This window comes from Branchiostoma lanceolatum, chromosome 12, assembly GCF_035083965.1.
Source record: "Branchiostoma lanceolatum isolate klBraLanc5 chromosome 12, klBraLanc5.hap2, whole genome shotgun sequence".
NCBI lineage: Eukaryota > Metazoa > Chordata > Leptocardii > Amphioxiformes > Branchiostomatidae > Branchiostoma > Branchiostoma lanceolatum.
The window spans coordinates 6,517,831-6,543,791 of NC_089733.1; the positions used below are offsets into that span (position 1 = coordinate 6,517,831).

At 41.8% G+C, this 25,961-nt stretch overlaps 2 protein-coding genes and 1 long non-coding RNA gene across 4 annotated transcripts; all 3 read left to right on the plus strand.

The window, feature by feature from the left end:
- The first annotated feature begins 3,795 nt into the window (after nt 1-3,795).
- On the plus strand, nt 3,796-25,586 carry LOC136446296 (arylsulfatase B-like). Of its 2 annotated transcripts, none has more exons than XM_066444640.1 (15): nt 3,796-3,935; nt 6,334-6,445; nt 7,844-7,895; nt 8,044-8,144; nt 9,115-9,221; nt 9,476-9,540; nt 9,644-9,745; nt 10,188-10,251; nt 10,511-10,608; nt 11,098-11,234; nt 11,690-11,748; nt 12,768-12,879; nt 13,212-13,255; nt 13,785-13,874; nt 25,341-25,586. In XM_066444640.1, exons 1-15 carry the CDS (start codon nt 3,830-3,832, stop codon nt 25,520-25,522), a joined length of 1,431 nt encoding a protein of 476 aa, XP_066300737.1. In that variant the 5' UTR covers nt 3,796-3,829; the 3' UTR covers nt 25,523-25,586. The 2 variants fall into 2 exon arrangements, with proteins under 2 accessions (XP_066300737.1, XP_066300736.1); XM_066444639.1 differs by lacking the exon at nt 25,341-25,586 and adding an exon at nt 14,241-14,530 and having other exon boundaries at nt 3,797-3,935.
- Nucleotides 17,120-18,857, plus strand: LOC136446299 (uncharacterized). The gene is made up of 4 exons (XR_010757549.1): nt 17,120-17,251; nt 17,728-17,779; nt 17,933-18,033; nt 18,751-18,857. It is a non-coding gene; the product is annotated as an uncharacterized lncRNA (long non-coding RNA).
- On the plus strand, nt 20,697-24,724 carry LOC136446297 (arylsulfatase B-like). Its single transcript, XM_066444641.1, has 6 exons — nt 20,697-20,824; nt 21,828-21,891; nt 22,348-22,445; nt 22,597-22,733; nt 24,034-24,342; nt 24,680-24,724. Exons 1-5 carry the CDS (start codon nt 20,792-20,794, stop codon nt 24,101-24,103), a joined length of 402 nt encoding a protein of 133 aa, XP_066300738.1. The 5' UTR covers nt 20,697-20,791; the 3' UTR covers nt 24,104-24,342; nt 24,680-24,724.
- Nucleotides 25,587-25,961: the final 375 nt, after the last annotated feature.

Here is a 25,961-nt window from a genome sequence, read left to right on the forward strand (position 1 = left end):
GATTAGAAATAAAATCATAAGAGTTTAAACCAAGCTGGCATTTATCTCGCGACACCTCTCGACCTTTTCTGGTCGTAAGTTTTCACGTAAGTCAGTCGTGTGGCGTAAGTGGTAGAGCGAACGGCTGTTAAACAATGGGACCCGGGATCTAACCCCGGGTTGTGCCCGGAGACATGTCCGAACTTGCTCCCCGACGTTGTGCCCTTGGGAAAGGCACTTAACACGACTTTCCTCACTTCACTCAGGTGTAAATAAGTATCTAGCTCATCTAGGACGTTAAATGGAGGTCCCGTGATTGGGGAGAGAAAAGCGTCGCGCACGTTAAAGAACCCATCACACCTTTTGCAAAAAAGTTGGGGCATGCCCCGGTGTGCGATGGTCCAAATCCTTCTGTCTGGAGTTGGTGATTCACTCCAAATCACACGGATAGAGGCCTGGCGAACCTACATCTTGTCACTACGGTGATTTATACATCAGCCATACGGTGATTTACACAATTCACCCGGACGGGAGACTTGGCACATCCCTGTCTTGTATCAGCCAACGAAAGGGTTTGTCACCTCGCAAGGGGCGGTATAACCCCGACGGTGCACGTCGCACGTAAACACGTCGCACGTTAGCACGTCGACTACCTACCTACCTACCTAAGTCAGTCATGTGCTGTCGAGCTCTATCCCAGATATCTTATTGTATTGTATTAGTAATTAGGATGTTAAGTTTTATTCTATACTTCTTCTTTGTATTATGTTTACGAATTCTTGCCACGCTTTGTAACATGTACAATTGTCGTGCAATAAAGTTCTTCTCCTTCTATATTTGCAACACAGCCGCGTGGTTGGCGTAACCTAATACTGGACCGAGTGCTTCCGATCAACGTTCAACCGTAAGGTGCAAAATCATTACGAAATCCAAACAATGTGCACTAGGCTTTTATGGACATGAAGACAGATACTGAGAATAAACAGGTGTAGTGTAGATATATAGTATCACTTGCAATATCATTAAACCTGGATTATGAAAAGTCCTTTTAAATTTTGTTTTTGAATTTTGAATTACGTGTCCCTAAAAAACCTACCTATGGCTGGTAAAATCATCCCAACAGTTCATGCCACAGCCAATCATCATTCATTTGTAACTAATACATTTATCTGACAGCTTCGTCTGAGTGAACAAACATTTGCAAGATGTGACCTTGAAAAACTAGTCGCCGTTTTGGCAAATCGGGGCATACGTGTTGAAGATAAATAAACACATGTGTACCATTATGCAACATGCATTCTTTTAGATAGGTGAATGTTAACGAGTTTTGAAGTATTGTAACAAAGAATATTTAATCAATCTATCAATCTATCAATTGCTCCATCCATCGGTCTCCTCCATTGCTCTTTCTTGTATTTCTTTCTTCCCTTTTTTTATTTCTTTCTCAACCACTGGGCATGCCAAAAACTTTGCAAGTGCTATATCCGATCGAAAACGCTTCTTACCCTTAGTTCTTTGTCTAATAGATTGGTAAGGTCGCCGTCGTGTCAAATAGACACCTCCCACAAGCCAGCCTCTATTATTGTACTGCCTCTACGGAACGCCAGTGTTAACAGAACTGTGCTTGTGTTGGAACTACGCAAGCACCCAAGCTCACGGGGTGCGGGGTTTGCCTCATTATTTTGAAAGACAACTCCTCAGGTAGGCATTGGTAACACAAAGGTCATCGATCCAGAGTGCTTTACTTGGCATCACAGCCAAGAGGTTCACACTGGGTAACGGCAGTCGGTTGATTGATTCGTGATATCTCATTCACTCACTCACTAACTCACTCACTCACTCACACGCTCACTTACTAACCAACTCATTGACTCACTCACTCACACACTCACGCAAACTCTCACACACTCACGCACTCACTCACACACACACACGCACACACACACACACTCACTCACTCACACACTCACCCACTCTCACACACACACACACACACACACACACACTCACTCACTCACTCACTCAATCGCCTACTCACTCACTCACTCACTCACTCACTCACTCACTCACTCACTCCCTCACGTTCATGGAAGTCATTCAGGGTCATCCTTTAGCTGCTAGTGAATGACGTCAGCTAAAGCCCCTGTCACACTTGTGCGTATAGACAATCCCGCATGGAATGCGTGTTAACATTTTTGCGGTTTAGGTTCAGTTTGCAGCCGAATAAGTGATTTCTTAGGCTCGATCACTAGGCTACACAACGGTGGGTCAAAGTAGAAAACATCTTTTCCCCCGCAAACCTTACTTAAACCAAAAATTTGTTAATGCGCAGCTCAAGCGCACTTGAGTAAACGCACAAGTGTGACAGGGCCATAAATCCCCTGGCCACTAGACGGCGCTCTCACTGCGCTCTCACTGCGACCTCACTGCGACCTAAGCTTACTTTACATAACCCATGATTTATAATTGGAGTTTCATGCAAACTGTAAAAGTATGACTGAAAACACGAGAAAACACACAAAGCATAAAAAGATTCGTTTTTTTAAATATAAGAAGCCCCCCTCTCACTTGACCCGCGACACGTTGGCGACCTCGCTGCGTCCTAGATTGAACTTGAGTAAGTTAAGTTAGCCTTGAATTTACAATGGGAATACCATGTAAAACGTTCAAGTATGACACAAAAAACAAAAATCACACAAAGCGTAAATGATTTGTTCTTTTATCGATGAAATTCGTTTAGCACGGTATCGAATCGCTAGCTCCCCAACGTGTCGCGGGTCCAGTGAAATTGGTTAAGCGCTCTGGCCAATTTTAGGTCGCAGTGCGAGCGTGCGAGGTCGTCACCCCAGTGGAATGGGGGTAAAACCACGAAGAGAGCGGACGCGGAAAATACTTTCCTGCTGCGTTGGAACATCGCGAGTACGTAAACCATGATACAGTTCAAAGCTCGCTAAATATTTCCACATGGACGAGACACAGACTAAGAGCATACCTAAGACACTCGCACGTCTAAGACGTCTACAAGATCTCCATGTTCAAGCAACCAAGAATCACGTTTGAAATCTAGGAGAGCTTCTGTTATGCAATACCTACATGTTCAGCTTGGAAAATAAATGTAGCTATGATACGCTCGCAAAACAAGAATCTAACTGTGTTTCTAATGAGTGGCACATATGAAAAATGTACATGCAATATCTAACTAACTAACATACGGTTCGGTTATTAAAATGAAGGCAAAAACTATAAACTGCGAAGTAATCATCCACATGAATTGAATTTTAGTTTGTAGGCTTAATACTTCATAACTATACCAGAATTTTTTCTAGGTGAGGCCGAGAGCGTATTGAATGTCCCTCCAGTGCAATAGCCTAACGGGTAGAGTGTTCGCCTTACACACGGTAGGTCGTGAGTTCGATCCCCGGCCGGGTCGTACCAAAGAGTCTAAAATTGTACATAATGCTTTCACTGCTTAGCATTCGGCATTTGGAAAATAAGTATGTTAGTTAAACACACACATCACTACCAGTGGACTAGCCCCTGCTGTAGAGACTTGCACAATTGTGTGGCCCAAGGGCTACAAAAATGGAGATGGGTGCCACCCCTATGCGTCTTATCAAGACGTCTGGGATACTTTAACTAACTCGTATATACACCTTCAGATCGGACGTTAACCTTTCACCGATATGTCCGCAGAGCCTCCAAGTTTCTGTGCCTTGTACAGGATGTTAGAGCTATGACGTGTTGGCTAACATTTGTTCTGGCTTATCTAGTTAACTAAGGGGTGTTCGGGGACACACACAAACCTCATGACCGGAAAGGTTAGTTAGTTCTTCAGCAGAAAGTGGTCGAGATGGCTGCGGTTCTTCTCTTGGTGATTGCGGGGTGTCTCTTTGAACAGGGGGCGGCTCAGGCCACCACCAAACCGCATATTCTACTGATCGTAGCAGACGACTTGGGTAGGTACCAAACTACAGTCACTGTGTATTTCAACTAAAACAATGTTCTCAAATACCATTTTCTCATATTACTGCGCATACCCGGTATGCGATGGTCCACATCCTTCTGTTTGGAGTTGGTGATTCGCTACAAATCACCCGGATGGAGGCCCGGCAAACCTCCGTCTCGTATCAGCCATACGGTGATTTACACCATTTACCCGGACGGGAGACCTGGCGCATCCCCGTCTTGTATCAGCCTACGAAAGGGTATGTCACCCCGTACAATGGACGGTATAACCCCGACGGTACACGTCGGACGTAAACACGTCGCACGTAAGAACTTCGACTACCTACCTACCTATATTATTTCTGAAGAATTGAGTAGGCTACTTGAAAAAAATTCCTGCTTTTTATAACCTTTTTGTTGTGAATCATTCAGTGTCTATTGAAAATTGAAGACTGTGACCACGGCTGTAGCAAAACTACATTTTAGACTAGAATATGTTTACTCTGTGGCTCCAAAATGGAAAACTGATTCAATACGTATAAAAAAGACAGTGTACAGATGACACATAGATGTCACCTTTAAGAAATCCCCACCTACATCCGAAAGACTTAGCAGTGATTTTTCTACTCATTACCTTTTTTAACGTGTTCAGTATGAAGGACTGCTATAATGTGACTGATCTTGAATGTGACTGAATGAAAAACATGTTTGTACTTAAAAGGACAATCAATTAGTATAGGCCCGTCTATATGACAGTGTATCTTATCGTATGTACACAGACAAGTGAACCAAGTGTATGTTAAAGGAGTCCTAAACTCCAGAGGGCGGTGTTATTTTCCACTAGATTATGTATCAATGAATACATAGTCAGCTGACTTTTTACAGAATTCTGCTGATGGTGAATTACACAAGGTGTGTTTTTTAAAACAATGTGATACTCACTAAACCCTTACAGACCCTATCCATGTATTCCCTATGTGTAAACATACATCTTTGATGGTGAATATTTTTGGCATAGATGAGGGTGGTTAAGCACAATAAGAAGGCCAATTGTTAATAAGATATAAAAGAGCACAAAGCATGCAAGACGGGTTTTCTTAACCACCCTGACATTCTTTTTGTAATCAAACTTTTGTCAGGCCTTGTCAGGCACATTGTAATAAGCCATAGGCTGAGGTTCTTTAATTCAATTAATCAGAAAATAGAGGGACACCTGGGGAATTCGGTAGAATACTCAATACTTTTTGATGCGCACGGAACTTTATCATATACTGTGAAAAGTATTCATTTTCACTTCCTCAAATTATAATTTATTGGAAGATAACTCCCCCCTCTTGACTCTAGGACTCCTTTAACGCAATGTTCAGTATTTGAAACGTTTATTTCAAATCAATAAATCAATATATTACCTACATTTCTCTCAATTACGGAGAAGTAATTTCTGGTTTACAAATTGTATTTCAAAAAGGTAACCTTTTCGGATGCTTTTTGAACAACAGCTATAGCGTACAAACATAACCTACAAAATACCACTTGTTACCTGTCTCGTATAAGTTAATATAACCTTGCTATCTTCGTTCAAATAAATGCGCGATGTCTAGCAAACAAGCACATATGTTGTGGAACATGCCGATAAAACACTAGTTGGTACCCCTCTCTTGTGACCTTGCTATATCTATTCAAACAAATGGAAGCAACTAAATATATGTGCTATAAAGTGCCTAGCCTATTATTAGCAAAATCGGTATGCTATTGCCATGGTTGATAGGCTTCTGTTTTTCACCTCAAAGATGTGGGAAAAACATTATAGAACGACAGGTGGTCGTAAATTATTGACTCATTGAAAGGCCTGTGTAATTAGAGTATCAATCTATGCCATGCGAGAGGTTTGGATATGTGTACCAGCGGTGGTAGCTGCAACTAGCTTGTGCCGTAGAGGATTTTTGAAAACAAAATTCACCACAATAAACGTTTGTGTATTTTAAAACAAATTACCAGATAGTCGCATACGACTACGAGCAAGCTTTGTGGACTTAAAAGGGCCGATCCAGAAATGCTTGTGGAAGGAGCATTGTGTTATTCTGTACCAGACTAACTACGGCAGGGTTTCATTTGCGAAATGTGATCTTCACTGTGGACTGACTCTACTGGCTAATCATTCTTTTTTTCTGTCGAATTTTTCGCCCGTAAGAGGGCCTGGTGGAGGCTATGGTTGTATAGAAATGTCGATGTTTAGTGCCGATTGTTTTCGATTGAACATGATCCTTTATTTTCATGTTTTTTGTAGTGCCCCCCCCCCCATTATCTCACAGCACCCTGCATAGTTAAGATATGTATGTTGCATATGGTTGTACGTGCGAACGTATGTTAGCTGACTCTAGTGACGTCACCATTTTCTTGTCTACACAGGATGGAGTGACGTCAGTTGGAACAACCCATATGTGCTGACGCCGAATTTGCACACCTTAGCAACTAATGGTGTCATTTTCAACCAAACCTATGGCCAGCCAACATGTTCACCGTAAGTATAAAGTAGTATTGGGGCATCCTCCTCAAAGCAGGGCCGCTATTGCTCGCGCGGTTCGTTACCTCGCGTAGGGGCCCTGCTATTCCAAGCCGGTATTCTGGCGACGTCACCACCAAAACAGTTTTTAGCCAATCATAGGGTTTGCTCGAGCTCATCTTGAGCAAAGCTGCGTGCAAAGGACGCTGGGAAGCTATCAACCAATCAGATAACGTCTTACATCGTTACTTTGGATTGAGAACAAATTAACCGCTTATAATGAAAGCTCATCTGTGTTGGTAGTATTCATAATACAATGCTAAACTTTCTTCCAACACTAAGGTATTCACGGATCGAATTTTCGACGACCACTGTCGCCTTCTTCAGGATCAATAATGACCAATCACTGCCAAACGTAAACTCGCGAGAGTTACGGACACGTGACTTTATCGACACGTGTCATTGCGGATACGTGACGTCAGCAATTGAATCTCCGGGCCATACCGTTTCACTGGACAGAGTCAGAATACTGGACAGTGAACAGGACTACTTTATGAGAGGTATAAAGGAGGCCATATACATCAGGGCACCCCAGCCATCACTCAACAGAGACAGTGGGCGTTATAAACTTCCTGGCACGTTTGACGAATTGCTGACGTCACGTATCCGCAATGACACCTGTCAATAGGGTCCGTGTCCGTAACTCTCGCGAGTTTACATTCGGCAGTGATTGGTCATTATTGATCCTGAAGAAGGCGACAGTGGTCGTCAAAAATTCGATCCGTGAATACCTTAGTGTTGGAAGAAAGTTTAGCATTGCATTAAAATTAACCGCTGTTTGTGCCAAATAAGAATAGTTCATTAATTATTCATGAGTACCTCTCAATAACGTTGCCAGAAGCCAGAATACCAGGGTGGAACGCGCGTTGCCGCTGAGGTTTACCTACCCCCTCCACACACATATACGATCTAATATTAAAATAATGCTCATAACGCATACAACCCACATATCATCTACAGGGTAATAGTACATTGATAAGAAACAATACCAAAGCATGTCCAGGACAAGAGATGCAAAAAGAGCAAGTTGTGCTGCAGTACCAAGATCAATCACAAGGGGGGGGGGCAAAAATCTACATTGACCTTTGTCATAATAATAGTTTATTGCAAATTCATGCCCGTAGGCTAATTGCATGTTGACAACAATGTCGAAATACAAATGTAAGGTAGCAGTATACTAGTACCTACCCGCAAACCAAATGTCATTGCAATCCATCCAGAGGTTCTAAAGTTAAACTGACATAAATATCAGGAAACACAGACACACACACACACACACACATACATACAGACACACTAAAACAATACCTCATGCTTTCATGGAGGTAACAAGAAGTTCTGTGTTTTACTATGCAGCTCCAGGGCTGCCCTGTTGACCGGGAAATTTCCTTTCCGCCTGGGAATGCAGGTAAAATACGACTAACAAGTTTCACCTTTGTAAACCTGAACTTGAAGAGTTTTCTTCTACCATTTCATTTTTATCAATAGCTGAAAACATGCTTTGATGTTATAAGTTGCACAGAAGTGCGGATTTAATATTACATAATCTTTCACAGCGTGTCATGGATAATAAGACGCCACATGGCCTTCCCTTGGACGAAGAACTTCTCCCACAAAAACTGAAGAAACTGGGATACGCAACACACATGATCGGAAAGTAAGTACTTACTTATCATACCTAAGATATTTCATATATCGCCAGTTTGTATGGAACGTTTTTCACGTGACGTTATCGCTGTGTTCGCCGTGATGTTGGTGTCCGTATTTATTACAGGTTTGCGTAACAAAACCTTTGTTGGATCCGTTGGCATGTATGGTGGCCGCCATCTTGATTTTGTGACGTCACAGGGTAGCCGTACCATTTCATTTCATTGGGAGGGGTGTTTTTTGCCTTCTATCTTTTACAAATCGGCACACAACTATCGCACATTCAACCCAAATAAAAAGAAAAATTCAACACCAATTCATATTCATAAAAAGACCCCGTAATCGCCAAACTAACATAGCAAACCTGAAGTATATGTAGCACAAATACTTAACTCTAGTTTCAATAGTTTTCGGACATTTAATGCCCGATTTACACACAAGTTTTCAGAGTTGAGTCGGGGCTGTGTGTGAGGAGCTTTGGGCTCCTAAAGTAGAGTTTTCCTGCTAGATCATAGAAAATGCTGATTGAGGTGCACAGGGTTCTCCATGAACAGTCCTATGTCGACTCCAAGTCGACTCAAAAACCAATGTGTAAATCGGCCGACACATCTTGTTACCTTCTCAAATGCTTAGACTTTGGGGCTCAAATAACGACTATCAAATTTCTATAACTGAAGGCTCTGTGCAGCAGTATGATGGTAGACTCTATCAGACTGCACATGTTTCGTAGAAATTGGCCAAATAGACGAGTAACATGCTAGAGAAGTTAGTCCGCTATAGAAATTATAGGTTGAAACTTCTCAGTGGATGGTCTATAGGACCCTCTCTCCGTAGCCGACTCCCTTAGCATATCATTCACTATTTGGCTAATTTCTACAATTTTTCCAGCCATCCGCAGGGCCTCGTAGAGGCTCTAAGATGGAACACATGTTGGCACAAGTCTAGATTTAAATGTGTTCATGATAATATTTTATGCTTAGATGGCATCTTGGATCCTGCAAGTGGGAATACACGCCTACAGAACGCGGGTTCGATTCCTTCTATGGCTATCACCACGGAGCCCAGGACTACTATACACATAAGTCAGGTACTGTAAAACACAAACTTTGACGAATATTACAAACTAAAGTTCGAGCGATTCACTGCCTGTATTGTTTTGTTACGTTCCAAAAAAAATCAAGCAAATAAAATGAGCATTTAACAATTTTTTCCGTTTTTTTTATATTATGATGTGCAATGATTTAAAAAAAATTCCCATACACACATCTTTTAAAAGTCATATATATTGTAAGTTTTTAGTGAGAAACTTAAACCTTTATCTCGGTATCTCTCATTTCGCAGCAAGGGGTCTGGACTTTTGGGACGGCAAAACTTTGGTCAGCGACCAAAATGGCGTGTATTCAACGGTATGAGAACGAAATTAAATCAACTTCCAATTGTGTTGGCAATCCATTAGGTCAATAAGTCTGTTCTTTGTTGTATCATCATCTGTTTTGCTCCACCGTGTAGGAATCGTTCGCAACACGTGCAGAAAGCATCATCAGTCAACACGACTCCAACACACCGCTGTTCCTGTACATGCCATTCCAGTCTGTGCACACACCCCACCAGGTTTGGAAAATATTTTGAGAATACCAGATCGCATGAAAGCACTTTACCATGTAAGGGTCATATTACGGATCCATTCGCATGCTGGGAATTAAAATGGAGGTTTCTTGATAACGCAGGAGGGAAGCGGAATCATAACCATGGCAACGTACTCCTGGCCGGGCTCAGTGCGCATGCGCTGCATTCGAGTTGTCATGGTCCTGCGTTACCCATAATTCAATTATCCGGAATATGGCCTTCGAAAGCTGTAAACGAAGGTGATTAGATTAGTGCTGATACACACAACTTAGTTTTCATTGGCCGGAAAGTTATGTGACGTTATGCAAATGACCACCTGTTGGCATCATGATCTGTGTCCACACTATGGAAAATTCCGCCAAATAAGTGTGTTCACTTTAATGAGAAACGCGCTGTAACGTATATACGTCGCGTTTTCTTGGCACAGGTTCCTTCTAGCTACCTGACGCCCTTCTCGACTCTTCAGGACGACAACAGGTCATCAATTTTAGGTGAATAACAGACTTTAAACTCCGATCCAAGAATGGCATCACCTTAGCCCCCCTCCCCACCATCAGCATACTAGTTTTTGCATTCCCTTTACATCTAACTCAGCTTTTTCTAAAATCCAATCTCATTACATAATGCCTTCAAATGTTATTTCTGCTCCCTTTTGTTTGATTATTCGTCTGAACTTTCCATGGATGTGCATTTCGTTCTGGGTAACCGTTAGATAAAATATTCAAACTTTACTTTCCCGTGATCCTCCAGGTATGGCGACTGCCCTTGATGACGCCATCAAGCGGGTCACGGACGCACTGAAGGGCAAAGGATTATGGGACAACACCCTCACCGTTTTCATGTCGGACGTTAGAAACCTTTATCTATCTATTTATCAATTTATCGGTTTGGCTGTTCAGCACACACTGCCAGGGTTGCCCAACTAGCCTGTGGCCTGTTGCTAGCCCTGCTGACAAAGACAAAGGCACTACAATGGAATTTTATATTGACATTTTTCAATGAGTATCTAACTAGTAGTGCAGCCACGTTGTATGATTCCTGTTAACATTATAACATTAAAATAACATTTATACAATTACCAAGAAGCGAGTGGAAGCAGAAAGTACTAGTCTAAGAGAATATCTGACATTTTCTATGTACATTTATATGCATATGATTGTTAACATGTGACCTGTGCTTAGCCCAGTGGGGCAAAATTGTACAACAAAGGTCTTCATTCATTCATTCATTAAAAAATCCTCCTCAAGTCGACGTAATCGTTACAAACATGAACACTCAGTATTTACTGTATGATAAGGAAACGTCTTCTACATTCAAAAGTGTTTCTGTTTAAACAGAATGGTGGGGAATACTCAGACGGACAGAGTAACTGGCCTCTGCGTGGCGCTAAAGGCACGTTGTGGGAGGGTGGAACGCGTGTGCCCGCCTTTGTGCACGGCAACATGCTGGAAAGGACAGGATACACCTATCACGGGTAAGGCCGGGGAAAATCAATGCTGTGTTTCTGATTACAGTTTTGAAAAAGTGGAGTCCGTAAGTAGAGATTCTTGTAATTTTTTTGCTTTTCTTTTTCCTTCCGATATTAGCCAAGGTAACCCAACAGATCACAACAGCTTAACAACATAAAGCTGAAGAGCATTATATCTTTATTTTGCATTGCGTTGGGACAAAATTGACTCAGCACAGTGGGCTCAAACCACATTATACAGGGGCCCCTAAACTGGAATGCGCTCGCGAGAACCCTGATGTTGATAATCGATACTACAACGTTTTCATCTGATATCTCTGGGAACTCTGGGGTATTAGCAACACATTACCATCGCGAATCGTGTGCGGCGCATGCGCGCTGTGTCCATCACTATGTCATTGAATACGCCTCTAGGATGATGATTATGTTGTTATGGTTACTTTGTTTTGTTATGTTTTTAGAATGATGCACGGTGTGGACATTCTCCCTACCCTCGTGTCAGTGGCAGGTGGAACTGAAGGTAAGTAAATTGAACTTATAGGGAGCTTTTAAAGGCAGGCTAAACTTAATTTCGTAAAGCATACTGCAGTATGTTAAATATACCACTAAGACCAGTTCTGACTTCTTTTACATGAGTTCATCATAGATAAGCGTTTTTACAATATTTGAAATTCGTGGTGTGGTGATGTAATACTGGCGATGTCCAAAGACCTTTGACCTTTGTGACGTCAGATTCCGAGTCGACCACACCTGCGACATAGGACTTACTCCAAACGCCATTCCTCCGACTCGGAATCTGACGTCACAAAGGTCAAAGGGCTTTGGACATCGCCAGTATCACATCACCACACCGCGAATTTCAAATGTTGTAAAGACGCTAACCTATGATGGACTAGTGTAAAACAAGTCAGAACTGGTCTTAGTGGTATATTTAACATACTGCTGTATGCTTTACGAAATTAAGTTTAGCCTGCCTTTAAGTAAGTTCATGGGATGTACGACACAACCCCGTGTATACCAGTATATGTACAGGGGGGGGGGGGGAGACCACAAATACGAACAAAAGACTGTTTTTTTTCTTTAGCAAAAGGGTAATCCCTTGGTGGATTGAACTATCAGTCGTGAATGCATCAAAGAAAAATTCAACAACTTCATGGAGAACTACCCTGTCAAGTAAATTTTAGCACAAAACACTGCACCATCCAAATACACCCACTGTGTAGTCGGTTGAAGAAGAGACGGTCTAAACTGGAAGAACATCCTACCTGACCGTAAATTCAACTCAACTCAACTCAACTCAACTCAACTCAACTCTACTCTACTCTACGCTACGCTACGCTACGCTACGCTACGCTACGCTACGCTACTCTACTCTACTCTACTCTACTCTACTCTACTCTACTCTACTCTACTCTACTTAACTCATCTCTGAACTATGAGTCACAATATTGTTCTGGCAAAATGCATTCTAGATAGTACTGTATTTCAAATCTCAGAAGGTAAAACTTGTCTGATCTAAGCTGTTTTTTCTTCCGATAGACCCAGGGCTGGATGGAAAGAACATGTGGCAGAGTATTTCTACTGGCGCCGACTCACCAAGAACTGAGTTTGTGTATGCCATAGACAGCGAGGCAAACAGCTATGCTATCAGGTACGTGGTAACAATAGGGGGAGGGTTTGATATCCATTAAATATTAAACGGAGGGAAGATGCCAAGGTGTTTTCCCATAGAAAAGGACAACTGTCGCCATCAAAAATGATGTGAGGCATAGTTGCCTGGGTACCATTCCCCGTAGGACCAAGATATCTGAGTAACTATATATCGAGGATGGTACCCGGGCTAGTATATATAGGAATGTATGAGTCATTGTTTGAATACATTAAATGTGTAGGATTATAATTATGAGGATATATTCTAAGATGTCAGGACATTCAGATATTGTGACTAGTCATTAAAAGTAGTTCCCTTTTTTTCTCCCCAAGGGTTGGAGACTACAAACTGATAACTGGGCTCCGGGCTCGGAAAGGTATGAACTGTACCGGTCATAATGTTTACTTAGAATCTCCCTTTTTTCGTCACTATTTCAACAAGCTGCTGGTAGCGGGGGTAGTTACACTTCTTCCTCTTATCACAAGCTATCTGCCACCAAAAAATCAAGACCATAGCACGTCCAGGTCAAAAGATTTAAAAAAAAACACAAAGGGTTCTGCTGCAGTACCAAGGTCACGTACCAGAGAGCCCAAAATGGACCTTGACCCTCGACTTCCCAACACCTACCCACTTACCGAATATCATCATAATCCATTTAGAGATTCTAATTATGTTGATTACAAAAATTCGGAAACACGAACACACAGACACACCCCAACAATATAAGTAGGTAGAAAGGTTTATTGCTAAAACAACATAGCAGTTTGTACATAGCAGCCAGCTGGCTGAATTGCGTACCTTACCGCTTAAGACCGCTTAATATCTCAACTATTCACAAATATAACCATAGTTGCCTAACTCTAGTGTACGTTATTATCATAATGCACATATTAATATCCCTACAGACGACTGGTATGCTCCCGCTGAGATGCAGCAAATGGGCATCCTTACCGAGACAGTCGACGAGACGGGACCTTTTCTCTTCAACATTAGAGGTACGTTACTTGGAATTAACTTTCTTTAAAAGTTTGTGGACAACACAATCATACTTGTCTGTGTGTTTCTTTTATGACCATACTAATGGTCTCGTACTCGGTACAAACAACGCTCTAACAAACTAAAGAAAGCAATATATCGGGCGTTTTATGTTCGATTTTGATATTGTATCTTTTATAGAATGATAAGGGGGATATATTTGGGACCGCATCTTTCTTGCCGCTGCAACGTCATCATGCACGTAGAGTTGCAGAGTTGATTTAATTTTGACGAAGGCATCTGAAACCAGCCTAAACGTCAATACATGCACTTTTGTTGTGTAGGAAAAGAGTTACTTGTACTCATTAGTTGCATTATCTCATCAGAGGACCCATTGGAGAAGTCGAACCTGTACGGAATGGCTGAGTATGCCTCCATCCAGCGGGCCATGCGCCACCGGCTGAACGAGCTCAAACCGTTCGAAGTCCCGTTCCCGGTGGACCTTGCAGAAGACCCGGCCGCCGACCCGTCCAACTATGGCAACGTGTGGATGCCAGGGTGGTGTTAAGACTCGGCACGTGATCCTACGTCACGGCACGTGACCCTTACGTCAGAGCTACTGACTTCAACACCACATGTGATTGTAATTTGCCAATAGAAATGCTATTCAAATGTCGCTCGTCTACTTGTCGTTACTCCAAAGTGTCAATCATTGAGTACCATAGGCCCAAAGTAATTGAACAATATAGTCTCCACTTCAACAACAACCTAGCCATCTCACAAGATTGTGTTACATGATATTATCACCGTGCATTATGGTCTAGGTCAAAGGTGAAGATCCTATTGCTCTTTTTTGCTGCGGTCGCATATATAACAAGTAACCTTGGCGTGAGCGGAAGCGGAAAAAGACTTTAAAAGCTATGTGGGAACGTCCAAGTACGTAAACCATGAAACAGCTCAAAACTGTCCACATGGGCAAGACACAGCATAGGTACATTCCCAAGACACTGGTAAGCACTACGACGTCTACGAGATTTGATATTAAAACAACCGAGAATCACGTTTGAAATCCAAAAGAGCATCTGTTATACAGTATCTAAATGTTCAGCAACACAAAATCACTGTAGATATGTTAAAACGAGAAACAAACTGCGTTTCTAATGTGCAACATAAAGGCAACTGTACATACAACGACTAGAATTAGGTCTGATGCCATGATACTATTTGCAGCCAACGACGGTCCGGGTGTTGGAATAAAAGCAAGAACTATGAAAATGAAGGGGCGTGGGCTGTAAAAGTAATCATCACGATCATTTTAGCTGATGTTTATTATAGTATAGGTTTCATACTTCATAACTATGCCCGAGGGTGAGACCGGTATCTTATTGAACTCCCCTAAAATGTACACCTTTAGATAGGACGTTAACCTTTTACCGATATGTCCACAGAGCTTTCAAGTTTCTATGCATGTACAGCTAGCATGTTAGCAATGACGTGTCGGGTAACATTTGCTCTGGCTTATCTGAGTCTTATCTAGTAATAACTAACACACAAAAACCCCACGACCGGAAAGGATAGTTAGTACTTCAGCAGAAGGTGGCCGAGATGACTGGGGTTCTTCTATTGGCGATTAATATTGTGGGGTGTCTCATCGGACAAGGGGCGGCTCAGGCCACCACCAAACCGCATATTCTGCTGATCGTAGCGGACGACTTAGGTAGGTAAACGTTACTCAACTACATTCACTGTGTTTTTCAACTAAAACAGTGATTTCAAATACCATGCTTTTATATTACTGCGTAGCCTCTAACAGTCTCGGCGGATGGCTGGAAAAATAGTTGAAATTGTCCAAATAGAGTGAAAACTAGGATGGCATATTGGATCCTCTCTCCGTAGCCGACTCCCTTAGCATACAATTCACTCCATTCTGCCAATTTCTACTATTTTTCAAGCCATCCGCTGATCCTGGTAGAGGCTAGCTCGCCTTCCACATAAAGGAATTGTATAATGTGACTGTGCATGTTCGTATTTAGGCGAGCAATCAATGAACATAGGCCCTCTACATGACTATATATATCATTTTATAAGTATACGTAAAAGTGAATGCCTACGTTAAGCCCCCCTCTCACTGGACCCGCGCAACGCTGGCGGCGTCGCTGCAGCCGATCGAATTGACAAAGCACTCAACGAATTTCATCGACAAAAAAACGAATCTTTTTAAGCTCTGTGTGTTTGTTGTCTTTTTGGTCATACTTGTACGTTTTGAATGATATTGCCATTATAAAATCATGGGTATCACAAATCCAGTTTAGAACGCAGCGACGCCGCCAGCGTGCCGCGGGTGCAGTTAGAGGGGGGGGGGGGCTTTAACGTGAGTTTGTATACTTCAGTAAGTATTTGAAATAATAAACTTTATATCAAAGAATCAAATGTAATACCTAAAACACTGTAATTGGTTATGGAACAACAGGTGTAATTTCTGGCATGAAAATTCTAATTGAAAATGGTAATCCTTTATAGATATGTTGATGAAGGTTAGACATCCAGGTAATACGATACGCCAAAAAAGATGTCTTTTGAAAATAGCTATCGCGTGTAAACAATATGCCAACAAAAATAGGTTGGAGCCTGTCTCTTGTGATCTAACTACTTTCATTCAAATAAACACGAAAAAAACAAACGCATGTTGTGTAGGACATGCCGACAAAATACAAGTTGGTACCTGTCTCGTTTGATCTTACTATCTTTATTCAAACACACGCCAGCAAATAAAGATATCGGTTTATAATCTATTTCTGGCGGTGGTAACCTCTGTTTTTTTGCCTAAATATGTGGGAAAAGACACAGAAGGACATGTGGCTCGCCAATGAGTGACTGATTAAAAGGTTTCTGTAATCAGTGGTTTGATCATGTGACTGTAACTTAACTTATTTTTGATACAGATGACGATTCATACTAAGAAATTAATGAAAATCTTAAACGTATGAACTTGAAAGCGGATTAATATATATTACCGAAAATCACTTGTAAAACATATTTATAGTCCAAGGACCATTCCAATGAATGGTTTTGGAAGGGAGTCGTGTAAAAATGCTGGTGATCAGTGCAATTAGTTTTAAAAGCAAATTTGATTTTTCTTTTAAATATTACCTATTGTGCAATTTTTTTATGTTCTCACAACACCCTGCATGGTACCGGTTATGATGTGTACGTCGCATATGGCGATACGGGCGAACGCAATGTATCCTTCTATAGTGACGTCACCGTTTGTCCTTCACTACACAGGATGGAGTGACGTCAGTTGGAACAACCCAAATGTGCTGACGCCGAATCTGCACACCTTAGCAACTGCTGGCGTCATTTTCAACCAAACGTATGGTCAGCGATTTTGTACGCCGTAAGTATAAAGTAGTATTGGGGAAATGCGCGTTGCCGCTGAGGTTTATCTAGTATTACCCACTCCTCACACACATATATGATCTGATTTCAAAACAAAATCTATAACAATTATATACACCCCGCATATCATCTACAGGGTAATATCACATTTGTAACAGCTAAAAAATAAAAAAAACATGGTCAGGGTAAGAGATACAAGAAAGGTAAGTTGTGCAGGAGTACCAAGATCAAAAACAAGGGGCCGAAAAGCAACATTAACCTTTGTCTTACCAGCACCTACCCGCATACGAAATTTCATTACATTCCATCCAGAAGCTTTGCTGATCACAAACAAACAAACAAACAAACAAACAAACAGGCAGAAAGACGGACAGATAAAAGCACAGACAGACACACAGACAGACCCAGACACACCAGAAACAAAACTTCCATTTTTCATGGAGATTATAAGATGTTCTGTGTTTCACGATGTAGATCCAGGACTGCCCTACTGACCGGGAAATTTCCTTTCCGCCTGGGAATGCAGGTACAATAGAAAAAACAAAATTTGACCTTGAAATTGCAGAATGCTTCTTCTATGATTTAAACTTATATTTCATTCTGTTTAGTGACGGAAAACATGCTTTTGATGTCAAAGATTACACAGAAGTTTGAAATTAATGCTACGTATGTTTGATAGCGTGTCATAGGTCGCAATAAACCACATGGGCTTCCCTTGGACGAAGAACTGCTCCCACAAAAACTGAAGAAACTGGGATACGCAACACATATGATTGGAAAGCAAGTACTCCCTTTTCATACGTAATGTTCTTCATAATTAAAACGTTTGTAAACAACGTGTAACTTGGCCTTAGCGCTGTGGCAATTACCATATTGCATTTCAAGTTTTCTTTGACATTTAAAAGGTTTTTCTACTTCTAAAGGCACCCAGAATATCTTATAAGACTTGAAAACTGAAAATATTATAGTTGCTGTAATCTGACAATTAATGCCACTGTTTACTGCATTTGCGTTCGGATTTCTTATCAAAAGTGCGCAAAAACGGCAAAAAACAATCTACATGGTGATCTTTTAGTTTCGCGCGCCTACTATAGATACCATAGCTCTGCCCACCTCCGTCAAAACGTAGAAATGCAAAATTTAAACATAAAAATGCAAATATTTGACGGCCATGCAGTCACTCTCTCATTGGTCGAACCGCTAATAGTGATGGACAGTCAGGATCAGTCTATTAGGGCTTGGATTTTCTATCAGTTCTCACCACACAACGGCATCATATCTTTTCTCCTTTAATGTCGTTATGTAATGGTATAGTCTTATTGAAACTTACTACATGTGTATGTTTACGAATGACTAGAAATTCGAGCTTTTTTAATTCAAGTTTCAAGCATCACAAAATGCTCTGGTAGCCTTTAAATAACCAATATTTAATTTCTGTAGATCAAATCAAATTAAATCTAAATTAAAAATGCGTTCATGACCATATTTTATGCTTAGATGGCATATTGGATCCTGCAAGTGGGAATACACGCCCACCGAACGCGGGTTCGATTCCTTCTATGGCTATCACCACGGAAGCGAGGACTACTATACACATACGTCGGGTATTGAAAACACACACTTTGACAATTCCGAAAGAGGAGTAATTTGCTGCTTGCGTATTAAGTGTATTGTTTTGTTACATTCCAAATAAATCAGATTAACCTTATCCAGACTGGGAGGGGGGGCTAAAAGTGCCCGCACCAACTTTGACATCGTATAACTGCCGAACAACATATGTTAGGACTACCAAAGTTGGTGATCTTTCCTAAAATTTAGTTGGCAACAATATCATGATGATTGTATAACTTTATCATTTTTCGTGTTGCCAGGGCAACGGGTTTCTGAAAAGCATTTTATGCAAACATCACTGATTTTTTTTTAAACAATGATATGTCTTAGGCCTTTTTGCTCAACCACACTAGTTTTCCTACATGTATAGCATCATATGTAATTAGATGTAACTTTCATGATTCAATATTTATAATTTATGCTAATTTGCTGACGTAATCGGTCAAAATCCAAGATGGCGGACCATTACACTATTTTAGGTATCAACAGGCTTTTTCGCCTTCAAAATCGTCTCTACGTGGCATTTTCTTTACCAGAAACATTTAGATTAACGTTTCTAGTCTATTTTCAGTGTTTTTTTGGGTCATAAGTGGAAAAAAGTATTTTTGAAAATTTCAAAATGGCCGATCCAAGATGGCGGATCCCAAGGTGTCGCTAACAACTCGTGACGTCATTTAATGACGTCATTTTGACGTCAACATAGTTACTATCTACATAGTATGTTTTGGTATACCTTAAAATCAACAATTCATACTATTTTGTTTAATACCTTTAGATATTACGGGAATTCCCTATTTAGCCAATGAAATCAATTCAATGACGTCATAAATGCGTCAAATTACGTCATAACGTCACCAAAATTCTAGAAATTATAAAACTTTACATGAGCATCACTCCCAACAAATTTGGAAGGATACATCATATCGTTCAGACGTTATGGGGGGGCGGGGCGAATGATCCCCCCCCCCCCAAGTCCCAGATAGCCCCAAAACGCCCAGTCAGGATAGGGTTAAATTAAATCAATTCTGCATATAACAGTTTCCCTTTATTTCAATGTGACGTAATCTTTATCAATATATTCTCACATACGCATCTTTGATAAGTCATATATATTGCAAGCTTTAGAAACTTGAACTTTTGTTGTGTTTTCTACTTTTCGACAGCAAGGGGTCTGGACTTTTGGGACGGTAAGACTTCGGTCAGCGACCAAAATGGCGTGTATTCAACGGTAGGTATGCGGAAAGAACTTGAATTAACTCTAGCTACTAGCCTCCATTTGAGATCTGTTTGGACGTATCTTTTCAGGGTGGCGGAATTATGTACCTAGTTTGAATTGTGTTAGTACATTCCACGCTGTATGGCTAAGGTTTGCCATTCACAGGCCCCTATACTTCCTATTGTAAACATATACGAAAACGGCTGTCAAAAGTCACCTACCTGAAGTTTAGATCATGGAAAACTCACATTGGCAGCGTAGTCTGACCTCTAAAGTGTCAATCTAATGAGTTTCGCCGATTTTCCACCGGCGCAAAGTGGTTAAATTCTATCAAAACATGGCGAGATGACCTTTGACCCCCCTACACAGGAACTGAAAACATCCAAAGTACACCTATTTCAAAGTGTACCAGACACTCCAAACATGGCTAAAACCCTATTTTTCTAACTAAATGAAATAGCCACAACCCTTAACTGTCAATTCCAGCCAAAAAACGCCAACATTTCCAACAAAAAGGCCTCCTACAGCTACTTTTAACAAGCATATACAAGGCTATTTCTATGCCATGAAAATGGACCTTTTGTGCATGACTGTAATCGTGACCTTTGGCCGTATCATTCCCTGTTTTGCTCCACCGTGTAGGAATCGTTCGCAACACGTGCCGAAAGCATCATCAGCCAGCACGACTCCAACACCCCGCTGTTCCTGTACATGCCATTCCAGTCTGTGCACACCCCCCACCAGGTATTGTTGTTTCTTTTTGTTGTATAACCGATAAACCACCTCGTGGCGTAACACACAGTGTTTGTACTTAACATTATAAGCTGGATATCGATATCCGGACGGATTTATTTGACCCACTTGCACCGGTAAGGACCCTTAAGTTACTAAGTATACTCTTTTCGATAAATGTTACGTGCTCGAGGTGTAGTTCTCCTCAAAACAAAGGACCTCCATGTAACGTCATATCCTAGAGACGTCCCTAACTGAATCTAGCTAGGTGTGCATTTTCACCTGCTTTAAGTGAGGAAATTTGTGCAAAGTTCCTTTCCATGGGTACAGCGTCGGCGGGGTGTGTCAGGGGATTCAAAACCGGGACATCTGGACCAAACACCCCGCCATTACCGCGCAACGCCACGGCGTGGGAACTTGACGTCACAGAGCTATTGATGAGATAACACACTGTACGATGAAAGGGCCATATTGCGGATCCCTCCTCATGCTAAAAAAAATACGGAGAACTCTTGGTAACACAGGGCGAAATGGAAATGATAACATACTTTTGGAGTCGGTCACATTACGCATGCGCCTCATTCGAGTTGTCATGGTTATGTTTCGCTTGTCCCTGTGTTATCCGAAACATGGCCCTCTAATTCTGTTAGGACAGATGATTAAATTAATGCCAATACACAAAACTTAATTTTCATTGGCTGGATATCTATGTGACGTATATGTAAATACGTCACCTGTTGGCATCATGATCTGTGTTCACGTTATGTGAAAGCCAGAAGTGTGTTCACAAATGAGAAGTGGCGCGGTATAAATAAGCTAGTTCACGGTTGCTTCTGCGCATGTGCAGTGTCAAAGTGAAGGCCCCTGGCTTTTAAACAGTGCTTGTCTCGACATGGTCTCGATTTGCATAACAACACCCAGACGTCTCGGGGGTCTTCACCTTTGATACTGCACATGCGTAGTAGCAACCGTGAACTAGCTTATAACGTATATACGCATTGTTTCCCCGACACAGGTCCCTTCTAGCTACCTGCAGCCATTCTCGACTATCCAGGATGACAACAGGTCATCAATTTTGGGTAAATAAAAGACTTTTAACTCTGATGCAAGAATGATATCATCACGCCAGCCCCCTTCCCCATCTTCAGCATATTAGTTTTAGCATTTACATTACATCTAATCAGCTTTTCTTTTCAACCCAATCTCAGAAAATGACGCCTTCAAAAGAAAATTTCGTTTCTCTTTTGTTGTTTGATAATCAATTTGGACTTTCTTTGAATGTGCATTCTGTTCTGGGTAACCGTTAGATATTAATAAGTCCATTCACGGTTGCGACTACGCATGTGCAGTGTCAAAGGTAAAGGCCCCTGAGACGTAAACAAAACCCGTCGGGGCGTTAATTGTTATGCAAATCTAGACAATGTCGAAACGAGAACTGTTTACAAGCCAGAGGCCTTCACCTTTGACACTGCACATGCGTAGTTGGAATTACGAATGGGCTTATTTTCAATCTTTACTCTCCCGTGATCCTCTAGGTATGGCGACTGCCCTTGATGACGCCATCAAGCGGGTCACGGACGCAATGAAGAGCAAAGGATTATGGGACAACACCCTCACCATCTTCATGTCAGACGTAAAAACTATTATTTTTGAACGAGTATAAACAAATAAATTCTCAAGTCGATGTTATCGTTACAAACATGATCACTAAGCATCGGAAAAGCATTTATTGTGTAGAAAAAAGAGATCATGTTATGCCTTCAAAATGTTTTCTGTTATAACAGAACGGTGGTCAATATTCAGATGGGCAAAGCAACTGGCCTCTGCGTGGTGCTAAAGCCACGTTGTGGGAGGGTGGAAACCGTGTGCCCGCCTTCGTGCACGGTAACATGCTGGAAAGGACAGGATACACATATCACGGGTAACGTTATAAGCTAGTTCACGGTTGCTACTACGCATGTGCAGTGTCAAAGTTGAAGGCCCCTGGCTTGTTAACAGTGCTCGTCTCGACATTGTCTCGATTTGCAACGCCCAGGCGGGTTTTGTTTACGTCTCGGAGGCCTTCACCTTTGACACTGCACATGCGTAGTAGCAACCGTGAACTAGCTTATGGTCTCATTCATGAGTTTTTTCGCCCCATAGCCTTACATGTTATAAAACGTGTTTTACATGGGCGAGTTCGTAATGAAGCTATAAAGCTAGGAAATGCACCTATGTCATTCATTCTGTGTTGAGCTCATCTACCATAGATCATGTGAAAAAATTGCCAACTACCAGTTGGCATACAATACCTTTTTATGGCAATTACAAACTGAACTTAGCTACACCCCCTAAATAGATACTTTCCTGCTGAAACCGATCGACCGAATTACCGCCAATGTCCGGCTGGGGACGTCCGACCTCGCGCGCGACTGCCGAACTTAACCTGTTAATTTCTTGCGTTACAAACAAGCTTTCTTCAGTTTGACGCTTGAGATCAGTCGGGCTGGTTAAAGTGGAATTTCCCACCGATATAAACACACGTTCATGCAGCCGTTCGTTTTTTTGGGCACGGACTCCTTGGGAGTAACTCAGGAATGAGACCTTATAGACCTTTTACCGATCACAAAACTCTGGGTGACGCAAGGAGCAAACAATACAGTTATATTACCCGACCATGACAACGCGTATACGGCGCATGCGTATTGTGTCCAGCCTATCACTATATAATACGCCTTTGTGATCATGATTCATCATCATACCATCAGCCACCTCTTGTTCTTTCTTTCTTTTCTTTCTTTCTCTCTCTCTCTCTCTCCCTCTCTCCCTCTCTCTCTCTCTCTCTCTCTCTCTCTCTCTCTCTCTCTATCCAGTAATCTCTAAGCAGTTCTATTATAATGTAATGGTTGCAAAGACCGTATCTAACTGGCAGAATGGTTGCGAAGACCGTATCCAACTAGCAGAATAAGTTTTTGTTGTAATCTCCAAGCAGATCTAATGGTTGCGAAGACCGTATCCAACGGGCTGGATGGTTGCGAAGACCGTATCCAACTGGCAGAAGAATTTTTTATTGAAATCTCCAAGAAGATCTAAAGGTTGCGAAGACCGTATCCAACTGGACAAAATCTTCGCAACCTTTCTGCCAGTTGGATATGGTCTTGGCAACCATTAGATCTGCTTGGAGATTAGTCGGTCAAGATTATGTTTATTTGTTTGTTTGTTTGTTTCTTTGTTTGTAACAGAATGATGCACGGTGTGGACATCCTCCCTACCCTCGTGTATGTGGCAGGTGGAACTGAGGGTAAGTTATAAGGTTTTAAGGGAATTTAAGTAGCTGAATGGATAGTAAAGGTCAAGCTAGTTCACTAGAAAATCTAACAATCTAATAAGGCTAAATCATGACTTATTTTGTCCAATTTTAGTTTTTTTTTTCCGATAGGCCCAGGGCTGGATGGAAAGAACATGTGGCAGAGCATTTCTACTGGCGCCGACTCGCCAAGAACTGAGTTTGTGTACGCCATAGACAGCGAGGCAGACAGTTATGCTATCAGGTACGGGGTAACAATAGGGGGAGGGGTGAAGGCCACCAAACACCAAACAAAGGGAACGAAGTTGCCAGGGTGTTCTGCCGTAAAAAAAGAGGTACAACTGTCGCTATCAAAAATGCTGTCAGGTATAGGAGTAGCCTGGTAGGTACACAGACTCTCTCTTTTTGTTGCCACCATAAACGGACGAAAAGGGGAATCCAGCGGTGACTATGGAGGTTAGAACCCAGGCTAGTATAAGAGTATATGAGTTATTGTTTTTAATACTTAAGATATGGTAGGATACTCTCTAAGATGTCAGGACATTTTGGACTCGTGTGTTCCATCTTTTTTTCTCCCCAAGGGTTGGAGACTACAAGTTGATAATCGGGGGAAAAACTGGGAAAGGTATGAACCGGTTTATTTACTCGGATTCTATCCTTTCTAAGGCTATTGCAATAATTGTGGTGGCTTATATCTAGTGTACGTTATTATCATAATGCACATATCAATATCCCTACAGACGACTGGTATGCCCCCGCTGAGATGCAGCAAATGGGCATCCTTACCGAGACCGTCGACGAGACGGGACCTTTTCTTTTCAACATTAGGGGTACGTTACTTGGAGTAAATCTAAATGAAGTCTCTTTTAAAATCTATAAAAATCACAATCACACTTGTTAGTCCGTTTAGGACCAAAACTCTTTCGTACTTGGACAAACAACGATTAATGAGAGAAATTATAATAGATATAATATTTAAGAAATCCATGTACACCATATTGGGTGCTGGATGGTGGATTTTGTCATTGTATCATTAATAGAAAGACAACTAGGGATATGCACTTAATCACGCACGTTTGGGACCACACAACTCTTGTCACTGCAACGCCAACAGGAGTTCGTTGAATTTTGAATGTACCTGAAAGCGCCTGAAAACATCGGTCAAGAAATTGACTACTGTTGTGTACAGATTAAAAAAAAAAAATAGATAAAAGCTCATCTGTTGCTGTATTATCTTCTCAGAGGACCCGCTGGAGAAGTCGAACCTGTACGGAGTGGCTGAGTATGCCTCGATAAAGCGGGCCATGCGCCACCGGCTGAACGAGCTCAAACCGTTCGAAGTCCCGTTCCCGGCGGACCTTGCAGACGACCCCGCCGCCGACCCGTCCAACTATGGCAACGTGTGGATGCCAGGGTGGTGTTAAGACTCGGTACGTGATCCTACGTCACAACACGTGACCTCTACGCCACAATAAGTGACTCCAACACCACATGTGCTTGTAATTTGGCAATAAAAATGCTATTCAAATGTCGCTCGTGCACTTGTCGTCACTTCTGAAAGGATCGGTCATTGAGTCCTATAGGCCTTGAGACAAGACTCGGCACGTGACCTCTACGTCATGGCACGTGACCTCTACGTCACAGCACGTGACCTCCACGTCACAGCCCGTGACCTCTACGTCACAGCAAGCGACTTTAACACCACATGTGATTGTTATTCGCAATAGAAATGCTATTCAAATGTCGATTGTCTACTTGTGACGTTATTTCTTAGCATCGGTAAGCGAGTCCCAATGTAGTCTAGCAATATAGTTTCTACTTCATCAACAACCAAGCCATCTCACGAGACCGTGTCACATGATT

What these genes read in the sequence shown, in the direction of transcription:
- LOC136446297 (XM_066444641.1), top strand. Translation starts at nt 20,792, where the DNA reads ATGCCATTCCAGTCTGTGCACACCCCCCACCAG. An exon ending in TCACCATCTTCATGTCAGAC is followed by an intron (nt 22,446 to 22,596) that starts GTAAAAACTATT and finishes CTGTTATAACAG; the next exon opens with AACGGTGGTCAATATTCAGA. An exon ending in ACAGGATACACATATCACGG is followed by an intron (nt 22,734 to 24,033) that starts GTAACGTTATAA and finishes TGTTTGTAACAG; the next exon opens with AATGATGCACGGTGTGGACA.
- LOC136446296 (XM_066444640.1), top strand. Translation starts at nt 3,830, where the DNA reads ATGGCTGCGGTTCTTCTCTTGGTGATTGCGGGGTGTCTCTTTGAACAG. An exon ending in CTACTATACACATAAGTCAG is followed by an intron (nt 9,222 to 9,475) that starts GTACTGTAAAAC and finishes CTCATTTCGCAG; the next exon opens with CAAGGGGTCTGGACTTTTGG. An exon ending in TCACCGTTTTCATGTCGGAC is followed by an intron (nt 10,609 to 11,097) that starts GTTAGAAACCTT and finishes CTGTTTAAACAG; the next exon opens with AATGGTGGGGAATACTCAGA.